At 43.7% G+C, this 19,846-nt stretch overlaps 1 protein-coding gene across 2 annotated transcripts; it reads left to right on the top strand.

Moving 5' to 3' along the window:
* Positions 1-4,628: 4,628 nt before the first annotated feature.
* On the top strand, positions 4,629-19,826 carry ZNF212 (zinc finger protein 212). Of its 2 annotated transcripts, none has more exons than XM_036863939.1 (5): positions 4,629-4,728; positions 14,996-15,380; positions 15,553-15,639; positions 16,888-16,977; positions 17,780-19,826. In XM_036863939.1, exons 1-5 carry the CDS (start codon positions 4,705-4,707, stop codon positions 18,646-18,648), a joined length of 1,455 nt encoding a protein of 484 aa, XP_036719834.1. In that variant the 5' UTR covers positions 4,629-4,704; the 3' UTR covers positions 18,649-19,826. The 2 variants fall into 2 exon arrangements, with proteins under 2 accessions (XP_036719834.1, XP_036719833.1); XM_036863938.1 differs by having other exon boundaries at positions 14,991-15,380; positions 15,513-15,639; positions 17,780-19,822.
* Positions 19,827-19,846: the final 20 nt, after the last annotated feature.

Raw genomic sequence — 19,846 nt, 5'->3', positions numbered from 1 at the left:
CCCCCTACCCCGTCCAGCGAGGTTCCCGTAGGTCTATAAATCTCCTAGTGAGATGCTGGCAGTGTGTGCTAAAGGCTGCGAACCTCTGCTCAAACCTCCTTAGACATATTTTAAACTCATATCATTCCTCAGCATTATAATCGCTATAGGCTTACTATCTCCTGTTATAAAAGAAGACTCCCATTTAAGAGTACAGGGAGGGACTTCCCCTGGTGGCGCAGTTGTTAAGAATCCGTTTGCCAATGCAAGGGACACGGGTTCGAGCTCTGGTCTGGGAAGATCCCACATGCCGCGGAGCAACTAAGCCCGTGTGCCACAACTACTGAGCCTGCGTGCTCCAACTACTGAAGCCCGCGCACCTAGAGCCCGGGCTCCGCAACAAGAGAAACCACTGCAGTGAGAAGCCCACGCACCGCAACGAAGACTAGCCCCCGCTAGCCGCAACTAGAGAAAGCCCACGCGCAGCAACAAAGACTGAACACAGCCAAACTAAATAAATTTACTTTTTAAAAAGTGTTTGTTTGTTTGTTTTTTAAAGAGTCAGGAGAGAGCCTATATCCAGTCTTAGAAGTGTAAGCCAGCGTTGTTTACCCGGGTGTCCCCACACCTTCGTCCCAATGGGATCGATATCCTTTAATGGTAAAGGGGCTTGAGTCCCCAGCATATAGTGTCAAAACCAGCGGCCCTGCCCCCCATCTCAAGGATCTGGGCATGAGGAGAGGTTTATATTCCTTAGTTACTGCGTGCTTTCTGGACTCCCCAATTCACATATATCTGCCTTCACACTGCTGGTCTTTCCTCTCAGGTCTGCGTTAACCCAGACGGTGGAGCTCTGTGCCTTTTCTTTGCCTTCCCCAGGTAAGACACTTACGCATAGTAGACTTTTATATTTTGAAGTTCATAGAGAGGGTCTCATCTCAGCCTAGCGCAGGACCTTGCCAGCCTCTGAAGAGAAGCTCCCCTTCCCCTTCTCCGGTCCCTCACTCCCCAGGGAAACCCCCAAATCCCAATTTACTCTGGAGAGCAATTTAGTTTTATTTTTGCTCACCTTCTGCCTTCCAAGCCCTGCCCGGGAGCCTATTTTTCCACAGTTAAAATGGCCAACAAAACTCTTTTGCTAAACAAAACACTTTTCTCTCCCTAAAAAGAACTCTGCACTAGTTTTTGTTTTTTGTTTTTAAATCCTGTTTTTTGTTTGTTTGGGTTTTTTTGGCCGCGCTGTGCGGCATGCGGGATCCTAGTTCGCAGCCCAGGGATCGAACCCGCGCCCCCTGCAGTGGAAGCGCCGAGTCTTAACCACTGGACCGCCAGGGAATTCCCATCTGCACAAGTCTGACACATTCAAAATGGGTAAAAGGCTGTGCAGTAAAAAATCTCCTTGTCACCCAGACACCCAGTTCCCCTACCTGAGGCTGACTGGCCAACCACGAGGAAAGGGGAAGTTTCTGGAAGGAACCTGGCATCATTCACGGACTCAAAGGAACATTTGAATAACCAATCCTGGGCAGAGACAAAAATGTGTCATCTCTTCTTCTTTCTGTGTGTTGGGCTCATTCTTTCAAATTAACTTACTCCAAAAAAAAATGGGGGACAAGACTATTCCTGACTCACATCTACAGCTACAGCTTCACCAGAGAGAAAATTAACCTGTTCCCTCAGCTCCAGTAGAAGAATCCAAGGGAAGAGCTTAAGTCCTATGCCCACCACTGGCTCAACTACTGTGGCCAGGAGGCTGGGGTGCTATGATTGGGCTGGCTTGAGTCAGATGCCTGCTTTTCAGTCACTGTGACCAGGCTGGAAGTGTCACGGAACAAGATCGCGGCATCCATTTGAATTACACGGCTAGAGCCCAGAAGGAGCCATCCCCAAAGGGAAGGAGGTATATATATGCCCAGAGGAAGGGAGAAGTGCTAGGCTAACGAGGTTAACAGGTACCTACTACATACATATATACAGTGGGGGTCGGGGGTCAGCTTGAGCCAAGGAGTGTTCATTCTGGGGTTCTCACTGACCCAGAAGCTGAGTGGAGCGTGCTCCCCAGGGGGTTATTGATGGGAGTGGAGCACAAAAGACATGGTCCCTGCCATCTAGAGACTTGCAGGATAGTAAGGGGAACAGACTAGAAAGGGTCTGAAAGCCGTGGTCTATAAACTTTCTTGAGTTAAAAAAAATGTTTGGGCATACATATATGTACATAAATGTGTTAATATGTATGCTCTAAATCATATGATAGAAAATTAAAGGGACAAGATAAATATTTTAAAGCATTATTAAACTTTATATTATTTGTGATTCAAAGAATACTTTTTTTCTGTCACTGAAAATGAGGGTTTGGGTAAGATGATGTCTAAGGTTGCTCTCAGCTCTGCATGTTACGTTCATAGCGTACAGATGTGGAGATGACAGGATACAAGTACTAAGAGTATATTTCCTTCATTCCTCTAATACCACTGCAACCAATGGCAATAATTGTGAACTGCATTTAAGTTTATTTAAAGGCATGTGTCAAGATTTGAGTGTCATTGGGAAAGGACAAATGGGTGGCATCTAAGAGATGCAACAAGGTGACATTTATCTGGGTGAATTCATTGCAGTTCAAGGCTTGGACCTTGCCAAAGCAAAAACAAACCAAAATGAGAAATTGCTTGTTACTGAGTGCTTGCTATGTGTTAGGCATTCAGCTGCACAAGCACCTTACTTACATCTGTTATCTTGCAATGAGTAATAGGAATCGGGAGTGCTTCTTGAGCTCCTAACCTGTGACAGGCACTGTTCTAAGCACTTGATTTGAACTAACTCACGTAATCTGCACAATATCTCTATGAGATACGTGCTACTATTATTCCTCACTAATAATGAGGTCATGGAGGTGCTGATAAGTTCATGACTTGCCCAAGGTCCACATCTAGTAAGTGGCAGCGCTGGGCTAAAGACCCAGATGCTCTCACTCCTCAGCCCACTTTCTAAATCACTGCACCATCTCTGCAAGCCCGTGAGACTGCAAACCAGCACCTGGTGCTACCTCCCTTGCACACTGGGAATTTGATCTAAATATTTTTCCAGAGTTCCAGGCAGGGATGCTAAATCATGCTGACTCTCAGAGCCTGATGGATAAGCCAGAGTATCAGTTTAATAATTTCCAGGGGTGGTCTGGACATTTGCATCAGTCTGACCTGCATGTTGTCTCCCAGAAGCTACACGGAAACCTGCATCATCAGAAGTTTGCCTGGTGGACATAGAAACAGAATAGAGAGCGTGAGCTCTATAACTGAACCGTTTAATGACCTCAGTATCCTTTGTCCTGATATGTCTGCCTCCACAATCATGATACTTTGTTTTTTCTGTATCTGACAGTAAGTTTTTGTTGGCCTGAGACATATCTCCAAGGCTGACTAATTTGGCCTGAGACATATCTCCAAGGCTGACTAATTTGGCCTGAGACATATCTCCAAGGCTGACTAATTTTCTCAGCCCATCCCATTTTTTCTTTAGGTGTATTAATGATTCAACCAATCCCCTGTCAGTCTGGTTGCCCTGGACATCATGCCTTCTCTTGGAGCTGACTTTTCCTATCCTTACTTTCTGATTCACCATTCAATCATCCAAAAATATTCATGAGCATTTCTGTGTGCAAGAAATGGAGGATAACAGTGGAGATATTTTAGTGAACCATAATTACTATGCAAACTAATGCAAAAAATGAGGTTATTTCAGATAGTGATAAATGCTATGAAAAATTTCGAGTAGGGTAACAGGATTGAGTGTTGGGATGAAGGAGAGTGTTGGGCTGTAGACAGGGTGGACAGGGAATGTCTCTCGGAGGAGGTAAAGTCTGAACTGAGCCCTGCACACTAAGAAGGAGCCAGTCAGGTGAACATACTTTCCTGTTGATCTTAAGAGTTTAGCTCTCAGGGGAATTGCTTCATGCCTATCATTCGAAGTGGAAATTCATCGCCTGTCTCTATAGAGACAATGTGGCACAAATTACATAATTACGGTTGCATTAGTGTTGTGTGTTGCGTACTCAAATGGTAAGACAACCATGCTTTTCAATCCAAAACGCAGAATGCATGGTTTAACGTGTAGCGTGTGGGCTGGGTATGAAATCAGGGCTATCTTGAATTTTCCAAGGCATGATTACTATCCTTGATAAACTTCAGGGGGTTGGCCTGGGCACCTAACCCACTGCTGATATGAGAAGTGTATTTCTAGTTTCTAAAAAGAGAAATAACAGGTGTACTTTTGGAATAAAACTGCTTGCCATTTGGGACCGTATCTCTTTTCCCCAACCAGATTACACGTTCTTCCCTCAGAGCAAAGTCTGAGTTTTATACTTTTTTGAATCCCTCAAAGCACCTACCAGAGTGCTGGGCACGTAGAAGACACAAAAAGGTCCATGGGTTTGCCTTAAATTCCGAACATGCACTTGACTGGGAAACACCGAGTCCTTTTGTCCCTCTCGGGCTCGGAGCGCCGAGGTGCTGTTCACCCTCCTGCCGCATGGGGGCGCAAAGGGAATGCCGCCCGGTGAGGACGAGCGGCTGGCGCCGGTATTGGCCCGGGAGGGCCGAACTCCCATAATGCACCTTGTATAAACACGGCGCTGGGGGCAGCTTCGAGGAGGGGTCCGAGGCGCCCAGCGGACCCGCACGCACCCCGAGGCGTATCAGGCGGGGCCCGGGTGTTGGGGGGCGACTGGCAGCCATGGCGGAGTCGGCGCCTGCTCGGGTAAGAGTCCTCCTGGCGCGGACCCGAGGGCGCGTTCGGGACGGCGGAGCCCGGCCGGGGCGGGGCTTCGAGGTGCGGGGCTGGGCGGCCGTGGTCCGCAGCTGGCGTGGGTCAACGCCGACCTCCCCGCGCAACCCCAGAGCTCTGCCCTCCCCCTGTCGGTTTCCTCCGCGTCGGGCCACAGCCCCAGTGCCACGCGCCTTCGCCGAGAAACTTCTCGGAGGTTTGTTTCATGTTCTTGGATTTGCTACCGTCCCTACACGTTTTCGTCGCGACCTAAGAGAGCCCGTTTCCAGGCTGGCGAGGGGGCGCGGATTGGAAACCCTGGGTCCCCGTCACTGCCAGTGAAATTGCCTGGTGCTTCGGGGACCCCAGGACTCTGCCTCTCTGTGACCAGCTCGTTCTCGGGCTGATGGGTTTTCCTCGTTCCATCTGCCGTGCTCTCCTGCTACAGACTCTGCCCTGGGTTGCAGCCGCAGGTTGAAGTCAGGCTGAAGTCAGGCTGGGCTTCCTCTCCTTGGGACAGGTGTTATCTCACGGTGTAGTTGTTGGCTTTTGTCTGTGAAGCTGTCGATCTCTTTCCCTCTTCCCCTTCCCCTTCCCCAAATGTCCCCATTCAGGGAATGGCAAGACGCGGAGCTTGGGCACGGTGTCGGGAAACTAGGTGTCAGCCGTAACTCAGCTCTCAGCTGTCCACTTTAGTGATTTTAGGCAACTTTGTTAGCTTGAAGCCTCCTTTTCCTTAGCTGTGAGTTGAGAGTGTTGGACTAGTTACTAGACGATCTCTAAGGTTTCTGGCAGCTCTGACACTCATATTATTACAAAGTGGTGGTTATTTTGATGATACAAGATGATTTGTTATAGGAAGGGTAGATGTAGTTTAATTGGTTTTTAGTGCAGCATTTCTCGATCTAGAAACACTTTCAAAATCATGTGAGACCTTTGTGAGAGTAGAGGGCTAAGGAGATCCTGTAGTGAAAACTTGACCATGAGCTGGGTGCGTTGTATTTGGTTCTTGTAGGAAGTGGGTAAGAACTAAGAGGGGAAGGATTGGAAGACTTAACACAGTGTTTGCTTTCAACAAATTATGGAAACAAGACACAAATGTTAATGATATCACGATATTTACCTCGTTTGATTCCTTTAAGTTAAGGTGATCCAGTCAAAGACTTGCCTTTTCCCCAAGATCAAATTGTAGTACTAAAGTCAGGCAGGAGGACAAGTTACTAATTTCCAGAGTACTTCTTGACTGGTCAGTGTGGTTACCTACATGTCTTCAACAGACCTTGTTAAAAAGAAGTCTTAAAGATCCTCCAGAATCCCCAACTATGCTTTAAGTAATTTATGGATCTGTCATTGCAGAACGTATTTAAATTGTCCTCGAGCATATTTCTTTTCTCATCTTCAGATGAAGATTCTGTACCTCTTATTTGACAGTATGGCCAAGTGGGTGCCCTGATGAAAACAACTAAAAATGCTGAGGGGGAAAACCAAATATATTTGAAATGTAGCTAGTAAAGAATATGTGGAGCCCAAAGACTAAGTGAAAGATGGAGTGCTTAAGAGGTAAGCAGAGTTCTGAAGCCAACTTTGAGGGCATTTGCTGAACATTCATCTGTAGTGTTTATGACCTCAAGGGGCCTGGAAAATAGAAGACAAAACTCAGAGCCTATGGTGGGGAGTCTAAGACGCCTCCTACTCCAGTCTAATAAAACTGAGACTTCAAAGGGCAACATTCAGCGTGAACTGGAAGTAAGCTCTTACCCCCAAGGAGTGATTGCAGAGAAAATCATGTCAAACCTTGGTGCTGCGAGATGGGTGCAAGGTGCCCCTTGAGAATTCATGTTGACTCTCAAGTGGGTTTATTGCCTGAATTCACATGATCTTGGTGTCTGGGAAACCTTAAGCCAAGAATTTAGTTTAAAGTAGAGCCTCCAGCCGTCTATAAGAAATAAACACAGATCTTCTCCAGAGGAGTCTACACTTAACTCAGACTTCAGATAATTCTCAGATAAAATTCCAAGAAAAATGAATTCACAATAAAAAGTTATCCAAAAAGCGATGAAAAACTATGAGAAAAAGCCAGTAAAATTAATGGGCAACAAAATTAGACCTTCAGAGATTTCAGATAGTGCAATTCCAGAAGAAAAACATATTGCAATTCCAGTAAGAAACACACACACACACACGCACACGCACACACACAATCTGCACTGGAGGACATATTTGATGAATAGCTAATGGCTGAGGATATTGTAGGACTGATGCAAATACTAATACTTAGAAGTCCCGTAGATCCCAGTCAGGATAAACATAAAGAGATCTCTACCTAGACACATAATAGTGAAAGTACAGAATACAAGGCAGAGAGAATTCTTAAAAGCAGCCAAACAAAAAAGATTAACTTCAAATGAACCATTGTAAGGCTGATGAGGTTCAGCTTCTCAGCAACAGTGGAAGCCAGCCAACAGTAGAATGGTTTCATCAAAAGGTTAAAAGAAAATAACTATGTAATCCCATATTTTAAAGCTGTGTAAAGTATCTTTCAAAAAAAAACCGGTAAAATGAAATATTTTCAGACAAATTAAAACTGACAATTTGTTACCAATATACTCTCATTAAAGGGAGTTCTAAAGGATATACTTCAGGTACAAGGAAAATTATCTTAAGTGGAAAGTGAAAGTGTAAGAAAGTATGATGATCCATTAAAATGGGTAAATCTAAACAACTATTGGCTGAATAAAACAGTAATAATCTCTTGTGGGTTAAAAACAAAGGCAGAATTAAAATACATGGCAGCATTGATGTAAACGTTAGGAAGAGATGATCAGAATTCAGATATTTAAAGGTCTTTGTAAGTAATTTCTAGGATGGTTGCTAAAAGACTAGAAATTGGCTGTATAACTTACAATTTAAAAGGGGGGATATTAGAATAAGAAAAAATCATCTAAAAGAAGGCAAGAAAGAAGATGGGATAAATAGCACAAAAAAGGTAAAAATAATAAAAAAAATAAACAATTACAATAAATGTAAATGGACTAAATGTTCTAGTTAAAAGGCAAAGATTGATAGGATTGGTTAAAGTTCAGCAAATGGCTTATAAGAGATACAACTGAAAGATAAAGCTATAGAACTGGTTGAATATAACAGGATATGAAAACATGTACCAGGCTAATACTAATCAAAAGAAAAATGGCTTAAATGTATTAATATTGCTAGAGATAGAGGGCTACTACTACTTTTATAATGGTAAAAGACTCAATTTACCAGGTTGATAGGACGTTTCTAATCTTATGTGCACCTAATTATATTGTCTCAAAATATATAAAACAAAAATTGATAGAACTACAAGGAAAATTCATTATCACAGTAGAAATTTTAACACAACCTTAGTATTTTATCAAGCAGAAAAAAAACTAGTAAGGGTGTAGTGCATTCAATAGTACTTTCTGAGATGATGGAAATATTCTCTCTGTCCTGTTCAGTATAGTAGCTACAAAGTACATGTGGCTATTTGAGCACTTGCAATGTGGCTCAGTAGCTGAGGAACTGAATTTTTAATTTAATTTTAATTAAATTTAAGCTTCCACATGTTTCTAGTGGCTGTTACATTGGACAGCACAGATATAGAGGATAATACTAATTTTTTTAATTCACATATCAATATATAATTTCAATGTTCAGAGAGATTAATGAAAAAAGAGAGAAGGCAAAAATACCCCATTAGAAATGAAAGTGTGTTCTGGTGGCTGATGCTGACTGTAGACTGGGACCTTAGGTAGGGTTGTTGAACAGAACATCACCATCACCACCAACAACATCCCTCTCCATGTGGCTTGGGATTCTTCAGGTGATTCCAGCACCTACATGCCTATGATTTGCTCTGCTTGACATGGAGTGGGGCAGACACAAACTGTCCCTGACAAACCCTCCTTTAATTGCAGATTCGTGAACAAAATACATGTTGTCTTAAGCCACAAATTTTGGAATTATTTATGATATAGCAATTGATGATTGGAACAGATACCTATGGAATATATTTAAATACCAAAAGGTATTTAAAAATACCTTACAAAAGGAGTATATACTGTGTGTGTGAATTGAAACATTTTATCCTAAAGATGTCACTTCTCAAATTTATCTATGGATTTGATGCAGTGCCAAACAAAATCTCTAAAGATATTTTTATGAAAACTTTCGAGCTTGTAAACTATCCACAGGCCAAAATTAGTCAAGATACTCCTGTAAAATAAGGAGGTGGGACTTGTATCAATAATTATCAAAAAGCTGTGGTCATTAAGATGGTAATTTTGGTAAAGCAGTAGAAAAATTGACCCATAGAACAGAACAGAGATGCCAGAAACAGACTGACTGTATGTATGAAAACTTGATTTATGACAGAGATAGCATTAAAAATTAGTGGGTAAATGATGGATTTTTCATTATATAGTATTAGATCTATTGACTTTCCATATGAAAATCAAGGCTTGCACTGTACACAAATACTGTCTCAATTCTAGTTGAGATAAATACTTAAATGTGAAAGTCAAAACTATCAAGTGTTTAGAAGACAGTATTGTGGGATATAGATTTTTTTTACACCTGACACAAAAGTTCAAACCACAAAAGAATTAATACTGGTAAAACTCAACTACATTAAAACTAAGGACTTTTAATCAAGTGATAATAAAGAGAATTTTAAAATGAGGCACAAATAAGGGAAGTTATTTGTAACACATATGACTGATAAAGATTAGTATACAGAATTTACAGAGAAATTGTATGAGACAACCATAGATCCTATGAGAAGTCAGATAACCCAAAAGATAAATGGATTAAAGATTTCAGCACTGAAGGGGAAGTTTGAATGGCCAATAAACATAAAAAAGATGCTTATCCCTTGTTAAAAATCAAGGAAAATGCAGGTTAAAACCATGATGAGGTATCATTTCAGATCTACTAGAGGGACACAAATTTTAGTTTGACAGTAACAAATGTTGATGAAGCTGTGGAACAGCCAGAATACTTATAGACTTCTGACAGGAATGAAATTGGTGTGACTGCTTTGGAAAACATTTGACATTATCTGCTTAAGTTCAGGATGTGTATATACCCTATGAGCCAACAATTCCCCTCGTAGGACTATACCCTTGGGAAACTTGCCCATGTCCACTAGAAGCCAGACACAATTCTATTTATCATAGCACTGCTTGTAATGACAGAGATGGGGAAACATCAATAGTGGAATAGAAAAATAAACTGTGGTATAGGCACATGATGGAATATTATACAGCAATGAAAATGAATTAATTAAAGCCACCTGCAACAACAGGCTATTCCCAGGAGTTGTAGAAGAGCGACTTGTTCATATAAAATCCTAAAACATGCAAAATTAAAAGAATATATTTTTTTGGGAAACAAACGTTAAAAAAAAACAAACATGAAAAAGGGCAGTTAATAGTAAAAGCCAAATTTGGGATAGTAGTTACTTCAGAGAGTTGCACAAAGGACTGTAAAGGTGATATATATAAAACACACGCATACACACACAGGCATACCTCATTGTATTGTGCTTTGCTTTATTGCACTTGGTAGATACTGTGTTTCTTACAAACTGAAGGTTTGTGGCAACTCTGTGTTGAGCAAGTCTGTCATCCACCATTTTTCCAACATATTTGCTCACTTTGTGTCTCTGTGTCACATTTTGGTAATTCTCAAAATATTTTGAACTTTTTCGTTGTTATTATATTTGTTATGGTGATCTGTGAACTTTGATGTTCATATTACAGAAAGAAGGCTCAGATGATGTTCAGCGTTTTTTAGCTGAAAAAATTTAATATTTTAATTAAGGTATATACTTTTTTTAGACGTAATGCCATTGTATTAGACTACAGAATAGTGTAAATATAACTTTTTCTATGTACTAGAAAACCAAAAAATTCATGTGACTTGCTTTAAGAACCCACAGTATCTCCGAGGTATGCTGTGTGCATGTGTATATGTGTGTGTATGTGTGTATATACGTATATATTTAATTTTAATTAATTAATTTTTTAAACTGAGTGGTGGTTACATGGAGATTTGTTGTCACTACTTTATATATTTTATGTATTATGTAAATATTCTTTTTTTAACTATTCAATATTAAAAAGTCATGGTATCTCAGAGTTAGAAGTGACCTTAAATATCATCTAGTCCAACTTAAGCAAGTATCACTTTAGAGCGTTATTTAATTGTTTAGTGTTTTACTCAAGCAGATTGTAGGTGTCTTAACAACAGGGGCTGTGTCTTGTACTTAATGGGTTTCAGACCATGGCTGCAGGCCCAATGTATGATACATGATCTGACACTATGATACAATATGCAAGCAGGACTGTCCCAGAAAATCTAGAAGTACAGTCAGTGAAAGTATACTTTTAAAAAATTTCTCACTACCTTCAGGAATATTCTTATATATGGAATTTAAGAAAAAAATTACGGAGGAATATGTGTTTATTGAAAAAGTCAAACAAGCAATAGTTTATTATCAAAGATTAAAATTCCTCTCTCTCATATCCTGAGGCTGACTCGTGTTAGTATAGTTTGGTGAATATCTTCCCAAACCTTTCTGTGTGTGGAAACATATACACGTATCTTTTTTCTTCTTTAGGAAAATGAAGTCATAATAAATATATTTCCCTAAAAGTTGACAGCCTATCAATGTATGATGAACAGTCTTCCAAACCATACATACAGCTCTAACTCATTCTTTATAACAGTCGTATAACATCATCTTTGGTTGTGCCATAATTTATTTAATCATCCTCTAATTAATAGACATCTAGAGAGAGTTCCCTCGTGGTCCAGTGGTTAGGACTCGGTGCTTTCACTGCCATGGCCCGGGTTTAATCCCTGGTTGGGGAACTAAGATACCACAAGCCACGCGGTGTGGCCAAAAAAAAAAATTAGACATCTAGATTATTTCCAGGTTTTGGCTATTCCAGAGAATGTTGCCAGTAATCATCTTTGTATGTATGTCACTAAACAATAATGCCGTTTATTTTTGAAGATTCCTATAGTAGTATTCCTAGGTGAAAGGGTTTTTAATGACTTTCTGGATATTTTCTTTCCTCAAAGTTTGTAGTATTTTTCATTCCTTCCAGGAGTGTTATGAAAGTGCCAGTTTTACTACGTCATAGTCAGCTCTGAATGATGTTCCTGTCCCTTTCTTTCATATTTCTCAACCTCGTGGGTGAAAAGCGGTTTCACTTGGTTGTATCTGCATTCCTGACTGCTAATGTGGCTGTCTTTTCATTGGCTTATTGACCACCTGCATTTCCACTTTCTCAAATTATTTATAGTTGCAGTTTTATCTTTGGGTTGTTTATCTTTTCTTTGCACTTCATATCCTGTTTACAAATATTCTCTCCCTGTTTGTTTTTAGACTTTGTTTATGGTATCTTTTATGATAGCTAATATTTCCTCCTTCCTTAACATTCTGAGTGCTGTTTACTGAGATATAATTTACATACAGTAAAATTCACTCCTTCGGCATAACTGTAGTTAAGTGAATTTTGAAAAATGTGTAGCCATCATATTACCAAGTTATAGAATATTGTCATCATCCCAGAAATTACCCCTAAGTAATTAATTTCCCCCAGTCCCAGCATCTGGCAACCACTGATCTCTGTTTTGTGTCTATAGTTTTGCCTTTTCCTCAATGTCACGTAAATGGAATACAGTATGTAGCATTTTGTGTCTGGCTTCTTTCACGTAGCCTAGTGATTTTGATATTTACCCATGTTGTTACAAGTCTCAATAATTTGTTCCTTTTTATTGCTGAGGAGTATTCTGATATATGATATGTCTTTCCTAGGGCTGCTGTAAAAAAAAATCCCACCAACTAGGTGTCTTAACCAAAAAATGTATCGTCTCACAGTTCCGGAGGCTAGAAGTCTGAAATCAGGGTGTCCACTGGGTTGGTTCCTTATGAGGACCGTGAGGGAGAGTCAGTTCCATGCGTCTCCCCTAGCTTCTGGTGGTGCCAGGTGTTCCCTTGACTTGTGGCCGCGTGACTCTGACCTCTGCCTCCCATTTGCACGTGGTGTCTTCTCCCCGTACGTGCCGTCACATTGTCTCTTCGCTCTCTGTGTGTTTGTCTGTATTTCTCCTTCTTTATTAGGACACCAGTCACACTGGATTAGAGCCCACCGTCATGACCTCATTTTAACTTGATTACTCGGTAAAGACTATCTCCAAGTAAAATCACATTGTGAGGTACTAGGGGTTAGGACGTCCACATATCTTTTTGGGGAGACACAATTCAACCCATAACGTATGAATGAACACAGTTTGTTTGTTTATCCATTCACCAGTTGATGGACATTCAAATCGTTTCTGTCGTGATAGATAATTTAAAACAAGAGAAAAGAGGAACCTTGGCTTGCCTGCTCTTTTTAGCCTTTTGACTATGTGGAAGAGGAGGGATGATATTTCTCTGCTCAGATCCCAACCCACCTTCCTGTTTGGAAAAAGTGCTAGAAAGCAACACAGTGCTGGCCACAGAAAGGAAAGAGGAGGTTCCAAAAAACTAGAGACTTAGAGACCTTAAAGTTAAAAGCAGAACATGTGATGAAATGAATTTACCCAGCAGTCTAATTTTTTTTGTTTCATTTGTATTTTTCTTTTACATTAAACTTTTCTTTAAATCTTTTTTAAGGGGGATATTTAAGCTTTTGACTCGTATGCTCAATAATGAACTGAGTTGGTTAACTGGAGTAGGTCATGGCCAAACTTAAGTGTTCAGTTCTGTGCTGGTTGGTTTCATCTTGTCCCCTCTTTCTCCAGACCATAAGCTCTGGCCCTAGCAGTTCTTTCAAAGATATTTCCTTTCAGTGCCTTGTTCTCAGTTTCCTCATTATGGTTAGAGAAGCAGCCTTGAATCAAGTGTATGCTTTTACACTTGAGAATATGAAGTTTCAGGGGTTTAGGACTGAAATGAACATGCAGTGGGACAGTGGGGGCAAGAGGGCAGTTCAGGAAGACTTCCCAAGTATTGGTTTTAGTAATTTTGAGGTTCAGCCACAGTGATTTTTCTACTGTCAGGGACAGACCATAAAAATGTGAAGTCTAAGGACAATGTCCGAGGACTTAGTCAAGTCATTTAAGTAAATGTTTATGAAGGATTTAGTAGGTGTTTTCACTATACTAGTTGCTAGGGTGCAAAGATGAATGAGGTGAGTCTTGTAGGTCCTGCTAAGGAATTTTGTCTTGATTGTGGGGAGCCACTGAAAGGTTTTTAGCAGGGCTGACGTGATCAACTACGAAGTCAAGCAGGAATGTGAAGTTGAGTGTGGATGTAAGTTACATCATTTATCATAGCAAAGTATTAGAAATAGTCCAAAATATCAAGTAGAAAGAAATGGGCTTAAAAAATGAATACTGATGCAGGAAAGTCTTACGGAATATGCTGACAGTGAAACACAGGTAACAAAACATGTACAATATGATTGCAGTTTTGTTGAAAAAGAAATAAGTTAAAAGATGAAAAAAACTTATAGGAAATACACCAAAATTCCAACAGCTTATTTCTGGATGGTGGTATTTTACATACATTTTTCTTTCTTTCTTCTTTTCAGTTTTTTCTTGTTACAGTATAGATGTATAGTTTGCAGTATCAGAATGTAAAAGCACCTGCTTTTTATTTTTATTTATTTTTATTTTTTTATGTTTTTCATGCTTTTATTAGTTTACTAAGTGGTATATGCCTCTTAATCTTTTTTTTAATAAATTTATTTATTTATTTATTTATTTATTTATTTATGGCTGTGTTGGGTCTTTGTTGCTGTGCGCGGGCTTTCTCTAGTTGCAGCGATCGGGGCTACTCTTTTTTGCGGTGCGCGGGCTTCTTATTGTTGTGGCTTCTCTTGTGGAGCACGGGCTCTAGGCGCACAGGCTTCAGTAGTTGTGGCACATGGGCTCAGTAGTTGTAGCTTGCAGGCTCTAGAGCGCAGGCTCTGGTTGTGGCACACGGACTTAGTTGCTCCGCGGCATGTGGGATCTTCCCGGGCCAGGGCTCGAACCCGTGTCCCTTGCGTTGGCAGGCGGATTCTTAACCACTGCGCCACCAGGGAATCCCTGCACGTGCTTTTTAAATTTAAAAAAAAGGAAAGAAGTAGAAACTAGGTGCTGTAAGCGCTCCTGGCCCCACTGGACCCATTGTGTTTTTTCACCTGTTGTTTGGAAGTGACACTGACTGCCTGACCCCGTATCTGGTTCTTCAGCACAGGAGGAAGCGCCGCTGCACCCCTTTGACTTCCTCCACGCTGCCCCCACAAGCACCAGAGAAAAGCTCCTATTTGCAGACCACAGATACCTCACTCTGGACAGTGGTGGCCGCTATTCAAGCTGTGGAGAAGAAGATGGAGTCCCAGGCCGCCCGGCTGCAGAGCCTGGAGGGCCGGACGGGGACGGCCGAGAAGAAGCTGGCCGACTGCGAGAAGACGGCCGTGGAGCTGGGGAACCAGCTGGAGGGCAAGTGGGCCGTGCTGGGGACCCTGCTGCAGGAGTACGGGCTGCTGCAGAGGCGGCTGGAGAACGTGGAGAACCTGCTGAGGAACAGGAACTTCTGGGTCCTGCGGCTGCCCCCGGGCAGCAAGGGCGAGGTCCCCAAGGTTAGCCTCGAGGCTTGAGAGTCAGACCAGATGGGGTGGGCCCAGCCCTTTGTTAGTGAAGATTCTCAGTGGCTGGCTTTTCCTTCGTGGCTTTGATAGGAGACACTCACTGTGTGACGTTTGTGATTTCAGGTGTCCAGGTCACTTGAAAATGATGGAGTCTGTTTTTCAGAGCAGGAGTGGGAGAACCTGGAGGACTGGCAGAAGGAGCTGTACACGAACGTGATGAAAAGCAACTACGAGACTCTGGTCTCTCTAAGTAAGCAGCGGTTTTCTCCCTAGAACTCGCTCTCAGGCATCCTGCAATTCTTGGCCAAGTAGCTTGTGAGCCAGGCTGCAGCTGTGATTCTAGTGGGCTGTGCATCCTCTCTTGGCCTCAGCCAGGTTGAGAAATGGGAGTCTCCAGGCCCTCAATTTATGAAGACTTTTGGAAAGGTCTTGGTGTTGTGCATTTTGTATTTCTTCTCTGTGTTCACGCAGTCAGTTCTTTTTTTTTTTTAATTAATTAATTAGTTAATTAATTTGGTTGCACCGGGTCTTAGTTGCGGCAGGCGGGCTCCTTAGTTGTGGCATGTGAACTCTTAGTTGCAGCATGCATGTGGGATCTAGTTCCCTGACGGGGGATCAAACCCAGGCCCCCTGCACTGGGAGCTTGGAGTCTTAACCACTGCGCCACCAGGGAAGTCCCAGTCAGTTCTTGATAATATTTACTAATAGATAAGATGTCATCGTGTGCCTTAGAGTATAACACGGCTAGGGTTCCTCATGCTGCTTTTAATACTTAGGACTGCTTGACAAGAAATCCTTTGTTACCTGGGATGGGCAGACAGCATGGGCTCACCAAACACTGTTTCTTGGCGTTTACCTGGAATTACAGACGGTCCTTGTGGTCCCAGTGTTCATTTTGTGTTGATGAGAAGTGCTGATTGATAGATGTACATCTTTATATGTAAAATATAGGCTATTACATAATAAATGCATTTTGTTTGGTTGACAAAATCTTTTAGAACCTAGGTCCGTGGAGGCTTGTCAAGAAGGCCAGCGTGCCTGGAGCGAAGTGAGAGGGAGGGAAGTAGCAAATGGGTCAGAGATGGGACTGTGTGACCTCGACTGGGTCACGTGTTCTGCTAGTGGCTGTTTCCTTGCCTGTCGTAGTGGGGGATAGCGGTGCTGACCTTACCTTGCAGTGCTGTAGCCCAGATGAAGTTAGATACCCGGCGAGGAGCCCACGTCTGTGGGTGGCAATGGTGGTGTTGGAAGGAAAGCAGTGGGCTCTGAAGCCTGGCCACCTGCGCCTCAAGCGGCTGAGAAGGGGGCGTTGAGGCAGCAGTTAGCTGAATGGATCACTCGAACTGGCCATAATTTTCTAATTGTCCCAAACTGCTAAGGGAAAGTGACTTTGAATCTTTTGAAGTTTTAATATCAGCTCCTTGACATTGGTCACCTTGTTCATCGGCAAATGACCAGTACTCTCTCCTGGGCTCACACTGTGCCGTTTCCAACCCAGAGGTGCTTGGCCAGCCAGAAGGAGAAGCGGAGTTGGGTACGGAGATGCTGGGTGACTTGGAGGAGGAAGACTCTCGTGGTGTCCACCCAGGTGAGTGGCTCCAGAATACTCCACCCCATGCCCGCTCCCTGCAGCCTGCAGTGAGCTGCCCCACTGCTAAACTGCCAAACACTGATTGTTAGTAACCTCACCTGGCACTTATTTGTTCTAAAGTCCTTTATGACTATCATCAGTTCACCTGTTATACGTGTATCTTACCTCCTTAACTGCTGTGTGGAGCCCCTAAGGTTCACGGCCGTGTCATACTTCTGCATGCCCTGCAGACAGTGTAGAGTGTCTAACAGGCCTTAGTCAAAACCCGCTGGAGATTGAGAATAGGGTTGGTCAGATCTTCAGGAGTGAAGCTCACTGGGTAAGGGGCAGGAGAAACCGTTGTAAACCAGGTAATTTGGGGGGAATATGCAGGAAGAACAGAGCTGGATACATGAATTTTTAAGCTATAGGTTTAGTTGTTTGGTTTTTTAAAATTATTCACATTTATTATTTTAACACTCTGTAACACTTAAATTAGCTTAGGTGTTACCTGTGTATATTTTACCATTTTCCACAGAGTTGAATACAAATTTGTGGACAAGCTTAGAGAATTTATAACACTGTTCTGTAAGAATGACATGTTCGGATCTCCGATCAGTATGTCTCTACCTGAGTGTAGGTTACTCTTTCAGGTCTTGCAGCCCAGTCTGTCTCATCCTCTTCCAGATTATCCTGACTCCCTTGATCCTGGGGTACTTTGATTTGAGCCCTTCTGAAATTCACAGATGTTTGTTCAGCTCTGAAAAAACCGAAGGTGCTAGAATGTGATCTTTTTTGTGGCTCTTCTTTCTCTTGGCAGTGGAAGGGGTTATGATCAAGCAGGAGATACAGTACACGCAGGACGGCTCTGCGGATCTTCCTGGAGAGTTCTCGGGCATTGCCGAAGAGCACGCTTTCCTGAGCCCGGAGCAGCCTGAGCTCTGGGATGGTCAGGGACGTTCTGTCCTCTTGGAATCAGGTCCCGGGGACACTAATCCAGAGGAGCCCATGGAGGGCAGTAGAGACCCTAGCGGTGGCAGAACTCTGGGCTGCCCCCCGAAGCAGAAGTCTAACAGGCAGCTGCAGCTGGGTCAGCAGTGTGGGCAGGGCCTGAAGCTGAAAAGGGACACTGCTGGCCCCTACGGATGTTCCGAGTGCGAGGCCATCTTCCGCTGTAAGCAGCAGCTGGCCGCACATCTGCGGACCCACTCAGGATGGGAGCCTTACACGGCCTCGGAGCCAGAGGAGAGCCTTCGGCCCCGGCCCCGGCCCCGGCTTAAGCCCCAGCCCCGGAAGGCGAAGCTGCACCAGTGCGATGTGTGCACAAGGAGCTTCAGCTGCAGGGTGAGCCTGCTGACCCACCAGCGCTGCCACCTGCAGGAGGGGCCCGGGGCCGGCCACCGCGTCCAGGAGCGCTTCTCACCCAACAGCCTGGTCGCCCTGCCCGGCCACATCCCTTGGAGGAAAAGCCGGAGCGCCCTCATCTGTGGTTACTGCGGCAAGAGCTTCAGCCACCCGTCCGACCTGGTGCGGCACCAGCGCATCCACACGGGCGAGCGGCCCTACAGCTGCGCGGAGTGCGAGAAGAGCTTTGTCCAGAAGCAGCACCTCCTGCAGCACCAGAAGATCCACCAGCGGGAGCGGGGCGGGCCAGCCCTGGAGCCCGGACGGCCCAACGGCCTGCTTTAGGGGTGCCAGCCCCTCGCCCGACTGGGGGAGGCGGAGGGGGCTGGCACTGTCCCCCCGAAGAGACAGTGTAGCGTCAGGGACTGACTGCTTTCTGCGGGGAGTCACTTTGATTTGCTTTCCCTTGACCAGGCGCCAGGCCGAGCCCAAAGGCTGTCCTGAAAACCGCGGAAGAGGAAGAGTCGGGGCCAGGCCTCTCCTGCTGCCTTTACCCTGCTGCCGAGCTTGCCATCTCTGTGGCACCGTCAAGTCTCTGCTTTTCCCATCCGAGCTGATAGTCGTGGGCTGGGGTTGGCTCTCTGAGCCCGCAGGGCTGGTGGCCTGTTCAAGGGCCCGTCCCGGCATTCAGGTCTTCCCGAGGGTTGAGTCGGGCCAAAGGAGCGAGCAGATGTGTAGAAGCATAGCCCTCTCGTTGCTCTTCTTTTGTCATCTCCTTGTTAATAACAAGTAGAAGAAATAATTTAAATGAACTGCTTACCCTGCTCTGAAGAACATTTTTTCTTGGAATTAGATTTTAGTTGGTTAAAAAAAAAAATGTCTGACAATTTTTAAATTTCCAGAGTTGTAGAAGTTGTTCCTAACATGGGGACTGGGCCTGCCCTCTGGGAGGGGATCATTTATGGGGCTCTTTTAGCCCACCCACATTCAGTTAGGCCAGAGATCAGGGCCGTAGTGCTGGGCTCCCTTTTGAGCGGGTGCTTGGCACTCGGAATAGGGCTACCTGACCGAGAGGAGGAGAGTAGTAGGGTTAGGCCCCAGAGCCCCTGCTGGGAATGAAGGGTCCTGTAAAGGAGCTGAGATACGGTCCTGCTTCTCTTGAGTTTGGGTTTCTCTCTGCTCTTCCATCCCATCCTTGCTGCGGTTCTGCAGCCTCCCAGTGTAGAAGACTACTTTTTACTTAAGGTTGTTCAGCTTATACCAGTGGTTACTTGAGTTGGTTTTTATTATACCAGTTGTTTCTTGAGGTCGTTCAGATCACACGCTTTCCACAGTAGTTCTGGGATTGACTATTCCTGAGATGATGGAAAAAAAGCACACAGATGCCCATCTCTCAGGAGTGTTGAATGCCTGCCCCACTGTTGTTTGGGGAGATGAGAGTGGGCTCCTGGGTCCTATGTGAATGTCCCCTTTGATGTTTGCAGTTGCCTAGAATAAAACTTACTACTAGCAAAACAAAAAACAAAAAAAAAAACCCCACAAA

Source organism: Balaenoptera musculus, chromosome 9 (assembly GCF_009873245.2).
Source record: "Balaenoptera musculus isolate JJ_BM4_2016_0621 chromosome 9, mBalMus1.pri.v3, whole genome shotgun sequence".
NCBI classification, from domain to species: Eukaryota; Metazoa; Chordata; class Mammalia; order Artiodactyla; family Balaenopteridae; genus Balaenoptera; species Balaenoptera musculus.
The sequence above is the reverse complement of the archived record's forward strand: the minus strand, read 5'-3'. Positions and strand labels throughout refer to the sequence as shown.